General features: G+C 38.2%; 1 protein-coding gene across 2 annotated transcripts in view; it reads left to right on the plus strand.

Moving 5' to 3' along the window:
* LOC137992724 (ras-specific guanine nucleotide-releasing factor 1-like) overlaps nucleotides 1–7,500 on the plus strand; it is a 79,976-nt gene that overhangs the window by 53,319 nt on the left and 19,157 nt on the right. For both annotated transcript variants that reach the window (XM_068838212.1, XM_068838213.1), the window contains exon 14: nucleotides 1,444–1,520. In XM_068838212.1, coding sequence (XP_068694313.1) covers nucleotides 1,444–1,520 — 77 coding nt within the window. The remainder of the gene's footprint in view (nucleotides 1–1,443; nucleotides 1,521–7,500) is intronic.

Below are 7,500 nucleotides of genomic sequence, written 5' to 3' on the forward strand. Positions count from 1 at the left end.
TCATTCAAGACAACCTCCGCTTGAAATAATTTGCAGTTTAGCTTTTCAACCGTTTCAATGAAGGGCACGACAGAGGAAAACTAGGACAAAAAACAGAGAAAAAAGAAAAATAAGCTCATACAACCCGAGAGGTATTGCGAAATATATGTTGAACGTTTTATCAGATGCACATGACGTCAGAACGTGGTAAGACTAAATAAACACACGGCCCACGAATGACGCTCAAACGTTTCTTTGATATTTATAGCACAAATTCGTGTTCGTGATCTATAATTAAACCGACCTATGGAAAATGCTACCTGTGTTACAAACGTTATTCGAGTGAGCCTTTATATCAATACAGAGAATTTGAGAATAACCCTTGCAAGACTGAAACCGGTAAGGAATTTTGCGAATATTTATTTAATTCAAATATAGTTTAGTATTTCCAATTTGGAATAAATGTCACTTATTGTTGATAAAAAAAGTCGCTCAACAATGGTATAAGAACGACATTGAAATGGTGATCATAATTTGGAATTTTTGTTACCTTTATTGTGAAATATAGCAGTTTGCAAAATTCATCAGTTCTTGATTTGCTTAGCTCCTTTCATGGCCAAAAATTGCAAAAGCATGGCAATTGTCCGTTTCGATCTGATCTGTATCCACAACGCTGGCTATTTTTCTTCCTAGCATAGCAATGTTTTGCAAACGAAATAACTAAGAAAAACAGGATGAAAAACGGAATTTTGACTACAGAACTCTTCAATTCTGACTGTTTTATGAAATCGATATTTTCTCACCTGATCTCTCCTCGAAAAAAACCTAGCTGTAGTTGTATTTACAATTTTAAACTCTGAAAATCACGTCTCTCGATGTATCAGTGAACACGTAAGCAAAACATGTAATTACGTTCCAGTTCCTGTTGCCTAAAAGGTTTTTGTCTTGCTTTGCCAGGCGAATTCGTTCTCTCAAATTACTAAACAGTGAATTATTATAATATCATAGGTTGCGTAGTAACTTGTGAAGATAAATAACCGTTTCTTCTGCGCTCTTCTAACTTCCGGTGAACGAGATGCAGTCAGCTGGCTTTCGAAATACATTAACGTGGTTGTTTAATCGTGCATAAATTAACTACCAAGATGAATTACTAGAGGAAGTCGAATTGATTTACTTTACCCATTGTTACGTTACTAGAAATATGTTTCATTGCTGCGAAACTGCGAAGTCCTATCTCGAAGAGAAAGGCTAATGTCATTAAGATTAAGCTCAGACCCCCTTTTGACAGATTTGACGGAAACCATATTTTGCTGCTGAATTTTAGGTCTGTTTGTCATTGGTTTCTGGTGCGTTAAGAGTGAATTAAATCATGAATTCCGAGTCGCGATCTGTGAAAGGTACACTCAGGCCATTCGTTAAATATTGCTAATAAAAGGTAGGGTTATTTTGTTTTTAACATTGCAGTGTATTGAGAATCTCTCCGTGATGGCAGAGGACGATACAGTCTCTGTAGCTTCGAGGCAAGGTTTGGCAAGTGTCAGGTGAGCCATAGCATATTCCAAAGTGCAGCACTTTCTCTTGGGCCACTTAATAATCCTTCCAGGGCATTTAATCTCATGCTTGGTATTTTTAAACGTTACTGCGCCTTTCAATAACATGTGGAGTCTTTAATTCAAAGGTCAACCGACAAATGCGTTTTTCGCTACCGTCAATCAAATGTTCGGCAGCTCCTTCCAGCTTCCGACTATGTTGACTGAACTGGGCTCAACGATGTGATTTTATTACTGCGCGCTCGACAGTAGTCGGAAGCTCGGAGGAGCCGGCGAACATTAGATTGACGGTAGCGAAAAACGCATTTGTCGGTTGACCTTTGAATTAAAGAGTCAGCATGTTAGTGAAAGGCGCAGTAATCCCCCGTGCATTTAAATGCCTTAACATAGTATCACTCTGTTTGAATAACCATGGAATAATTGAGAAAAAGTCCACAAAGAGAGAGAAAAGGCCGTTTTCAAAAATGAAAACGTAGGAAGTCTTCATAAGCCATTCATTGGCGGCCTGGTTCCACGACACTCTTAGCCGTGTCCTTTTCTTTTAAATTAAAGGACACAGGACTAATGTCGCTCTGATGCCTGAGTAGACATAGATAACTTTCTGGCATGAAGTCTTATTTGTGAAGCTCGGTGTCCGTGAGATAATTGTGGGAAACTGGATCGGTCTTTTATCACATTTTAAAAGGGAATAACTTGCGTATTTCAGCTGTAACTATTAAACACATACAACTGTTCTCTAATTTTTTGTGTTTAGAAATACTCGTAACGCCGATGATTTCTGATTCGTTTTCACACGGCTTTTTCCGTAAGAAATAATTATATTTCTTTGAACTATACCCTTACATGCACTATCGTCATTTATGTAAGCCTTTGTAAAGGTGTTTGACGTCAAATTACTTACCGACCCTTTGGCCCGGTTTTGGGCACGCAATGTACAGTTTGAATAAATTTCCGTGGATTTAGGAATTCAAAGGAATATTAGTTACGATCGGAACCGATCAAACACCACCTATGGAAGTAAAACAGGCTCAAATCCCAAAACACTATAATATATACATACTTCGCCACAAAGAGAAAGTTTATCTTTTACAAAAATTGATCGCCACCTGTCATCGCTAATTGATAAACCCATCGCTGTGTCTGATTGAGAGAACGACAGGTGCGAAAACGTAGTTAGAGTGAATACCAAATGTTTTTTGTCTGATGTTCGGCTTGTCGTTGACCGAATCACCGTGACCTTCAACTCGGCAGACAACTTAATGACTCTGTTTGGATAACTGAGGCCACCTTCATTTTTCCCAAACAGTGAAACCTCATAAAACTCATGCAGGAGGTCATCATGGTGCAATTTTTCCCACCCTAGTCAGACTTTTTCTTTGTCCTTCTATGCGCGCATTTCCATTACTTGGGCTAAGGCTTAGATGGATTATGTGAATAAAGATTACACTCAAACTGATGGAAATACAAGTACTACAAGGTCAAGGTTTGAAGAAAACGTACTTCTTCTCGTCTTTTTTTGTGCAGGAAGTGGTTTGTCTTCAAAGGCAAAGATGGAGCTATCTTGTCCGTTCGGGATTTCTCGCTTGGTCCCGCAAGACCAAAGTTTTATCCCATATAATAAATCCTTTATTATTTTTCTTTTTTTGTATTTTATTTATTTTTATTGTTTACGTTTAGTAATAACAAAACAAATGACTACATTAGGACAACACTAAGCTACAACACACACACGCACAAACTACATTAAGGCTACCTAAGCTGATAACAACAAACTGTGAATATTAAGTTAACACGTTTCGACGAGGCCGCGAGGGTTGTGAACACTTCTGCAAATACGTTATTGCCCTTGTCTAGAATACTTGCCCCACTTTTGAAAATGAAAAGCCAAACTCTTTCCACTTTTTGAAATAGCAGTCTCCAACTCATAAAGAGCTTTAATTCTGGAAATACATACTCGGAGAGATGGTACGAGAGCGTTGATTCTACAATAATATACGTACACGTATTTATTACACATAACATGAGAATTTTATTCCATAAAGCTCATTTGTACAAATCTATACGCTTTATTTTCACATGTGAAAAAGGCCTATACAGCCAATCAGAATGGCGTACAGCTCTTTCACATGTGGAAGTATAACCAATCAACGAAAGCGTAAAGGCGTTTCCATGCCAATCACTCGTGCATCTCGTGCAAATCGTGCAAATCGTACTTTGTTATTGAATTAAATTAAATTTGCATTTGGTTCTATTGTTAGTGAGTTTTTGTTTCTAATTCGCGTTCAGAAAACTATTTTAATGAAAATTCTCATGTTATGTGTAATAAACAGTTCACGACATAGAAAGTGCTTTGTACGGGGTTTTATTCACTCGTTGTTTGTGTCAAAAACCCTCACTCGCTCGTTCCTCGCTCGTTCGGGTTTTTGACACAACCAACTCGTGCATAAAACCCCGTACGCCGCACTTTCTATGACGTAAACTATATATACGTATACGTATTTAAGACCGCCATCCTCAATGTCATTGATAAGCGTTAGACGTTTAACTTTATCTTTACTCTCCATATATCTATCACGTCATAATCAAGGCACATATCCTGAATACACTTGACTGAGTCTTTTTTAGCCGGAGTATCGCCCGAACAGTCAAGATTAGGGTCAAAAGTAACGTTAAAGTCACCACCTATAATTATCTTCTTTTCAAAGTCACCACAAAAAAGATCGAGCGCATCATTTAAATTTCTAAAAAACACACTTTGTTGCTGTACCTTATTGGGCGCATAAATATTCACAAAGGTATAATTTGAGCCTTGCACAACAGCTTCTAACAAAATGTAGCCGCCTTCGCAGTCCGCGTTTAATGGCTTCTACTCAAATTCTAGATCTTCTCTGACAAGAATCATCACACCACAGCTATGGTTTGTACCGTGAGCAAAGAACTTCTTACCTTTCCACTGCGTCTTCCAAGTGCTTTCCACTTCGGGTGTACTATAAGTTTCTTGTAGAAAAATGATATCCTGTTTCTGTTTCTCCAGCTAAAGAAATATAGCCTTCCTTTTTGACGGCGAACGAATCCCTCTTACATTAAGCGAGAGTAATTTAAAATCTACGTTTTGCTTTTCGTTGACCATCTTGTGCTTGCAAGTTTAAGCTTAAATGACGTCCTCCTCGCCAAAACGCTCGTAATTTTCTCATTGTAAAAATAAAGCAGTAAGGCAACTAAAATGTATAAATAACGTAACACTGACAAGTATGACAAAAATAACAAAGAGGTAAAACACAGATTAAAAAGACTGCGGATAATTATATCCGAGATGCAGTCCATTGGGATTGAAACTCTGATTGCCACTATTCAAATTAAGTACAGCTCACCGCTCCCGCGACAAACTGTATTTCAAAAAAAAAAAGAAAAGAAAAAAAAAAACATGCAAAAAATGAAAGAGAAATATCAAAACCTTAATCTCCTCATTCAACTGAAGCAGGGTTATTTTGTGATGCAATAAAGGGAAAGTAAACACCATTTATAAATAGTTTATCTGTTTCATGTTTACTGAAGAAAGCAGTCTTTCCAGCCTCTCTAGCACGCTTCATTTTGGACCACTGTTTCCTTCTTCTATCTTGTATTTTTTTTGGAAAGTCCGTGTAGACTTTAACATCCAATCCATCTTTTAATTCCATCGCCTTACGAAAAACTTTCTCGCGATCAGGAAACCTCAAAAAACGGGCAATTATTGGTCTAATAGACCCGCTTCTCTTATTTCCTATCCGGTGTACGCGTTGGAATTCAATCTCTCGAGATCCCTCGATATTGAGCTTGTCCTACAAATTGATATAGCACTTTGCTTGTATTCTCATCAGCTTCTTCAGGAATGCCAAGAAAACGCAGGTTCTCCCTTCTATCATAAACTTCCTTGTATAATAAGCGGTCTTCCAGTTCTTTAATCTCCTGCTGGTTCTCTTCAACGCGTTTCTTTAGCTTCGTCATTTCAACTTCACTGAAGGATAAGCCTGATTCCATTTCATGCATAGTATTCTCCATTGTCTTTGTCTTCGACTGAAGAGCTACAACATCGCTTTTCACTCCTTTATTGACCAAGATTGTTCGGTCAAGATGGCTGGATATCGGCCTCGTTCTTTTTGTGCGTGTTTATGGACCTCGACTTGGTCTTGGTTCATAAACACGCACAAAAAGAACTTGGCCAATATCCACTGAGCCATCTTGACCTCACGCTTGGTCAATTTAACCCATATGTATGGCCCTTAAGGCCCCGCGTGCGCTTTTATTGTAAAACTATTGGGAAAATCCCCGTATGAGGGCCGTACACATTAGCGCGAGCAGGGCCTAAAAAAGCTGTACGGCGCTGCTAGAAGCAGTCGCAAAAAGAATTGAGACATAACCGTACAATGCGTGTCATTCAAGTCCGTGCATCCTCCCCCCCCCCCCCCCCCCAAACAAAGTTGTTTCCACCTCCACTTGGCATTCAAACTAAAGGGTATCAACATTGAAAAAGGGGGAGGGGAAGGAGGGGCGTTAGGACTTTTCTTTTGAACTGGAAGAAAAGGGATCTGGGGAAGAAGAGGTCAATTTTCGATTCAGTGTCTCAACCTCTTTGCAACTGCTTGTAGCAACACTTAGTGCTCCGTCCGATGCGATTTTAGAGGATTTCGTCGCTTTTAAACATCCAAGTTATTTACATCCATAAAAGTAAATGCAAACAACATATTAGCTAAATTTCTGGGCAAAGTTTTGTTACTTCTTTTTTCCAAACTTCATCCTCTGAGTGCTCATGAATAGTGTAAAGAGCTCATATGATAAAATGCTTATTGACTGAGTGTAGGTCGGGCCGGACAGGATATTTGGCCCTCGGTCGTGGCGCACGGACCTCGCTCGTACGCCATGCCCTGGAGCCAAATATTTTCCCGTCCGGCCCTCCCACTCAGTCAATAAGTACATAGAATCGTTAAAGAGCTACCGTGACCAAAAAATCAATCCTTATTTTTCTTTGGATTTTAAAACTATGTTAGCTAAACACTAAGCGACCAAAGTTTTAAGCCTTGATTTCAAAATGACACCTGTTTACTTTAACTGGTTTTTTCCTATTTAATGGTTCGCCATTACTAACTTTAAGATCTTGAGAGAGCTGGATCGGGGAGACAATTACGTCAATTGCTAAAACGCGAGTTTTGAAATCTGAAAGCCCAAAACTCTCGTGCTGCAACCCTCTGAGGTTCAATCGGTCAGTTTTTGAAGGTGAGTAGTGGGAAACCGTGAAATCCGAAACTTACACTCAAAAAGTAAACGGCCTTTGAATAAACGTGAAAGCTCAAAATGTTGCCAGCCAGGGGTTAAGCAAACACACTTTCAAAATCTGAAGAAAAAAAGGAAGTGATTTTTTTATCACAGGGGCACTTTAATCAAATCTCACAACACAGGCGTAGAGTCTGTGTTAATAATAACTTTAATAATTCATTTTTGACAGAGAAATACAACGGATTTACAATATAAGAAATGATATAAAAATTACAATAAAATAATTTCCAGACCTCGCGGTTTTACCTGGAAATAATGAATATAAATATAAATATAGATATAGAGGTATACTATACATTTAAGAATGTAGCAGCCTTGCGGCTTTTACTATAAAAGAGTTTGCATGTCTTTGGGTTCCAGACCTTGTTCAAGTTCAAGTTCAAGTTTATTATTTTACACTGTTTACAGAGAAGAAACAACTTAATATAACATAGTTTACAATAATGGAGAAAATACTAACAGAAATTAGCTAGAAAAAATATATATTTAATAGTGTACAGTGACCAAAGTAGCCAATCAGCTTTCGAGTTGGTCACTGTCATGTGTAGATATAAATTGGCGTTGGCCGCATGTTAAATATAATTGAAATTGATAGCTACACTAAGGACGACTAGGAATTATCGTAAGAGAAGACATACATAAATACTACATATTACGTAGC

Source organism: Montipora foliosa, chromosome 2 (genome assembly GCF_036669935.1).
Source record: "Montipora foliosa isolate CH-2021 chromosome 2, ASM3666993v2, whole genome shotgun sequence".
In the NCBI taxonomy this organism is placed as follows: domain Eukaryota; kingdom Metazoa; phylum Cnidaria; class Anthozoa; order Scleractinia; family Acroporidae; genus Montipora; species Montipora foliosa.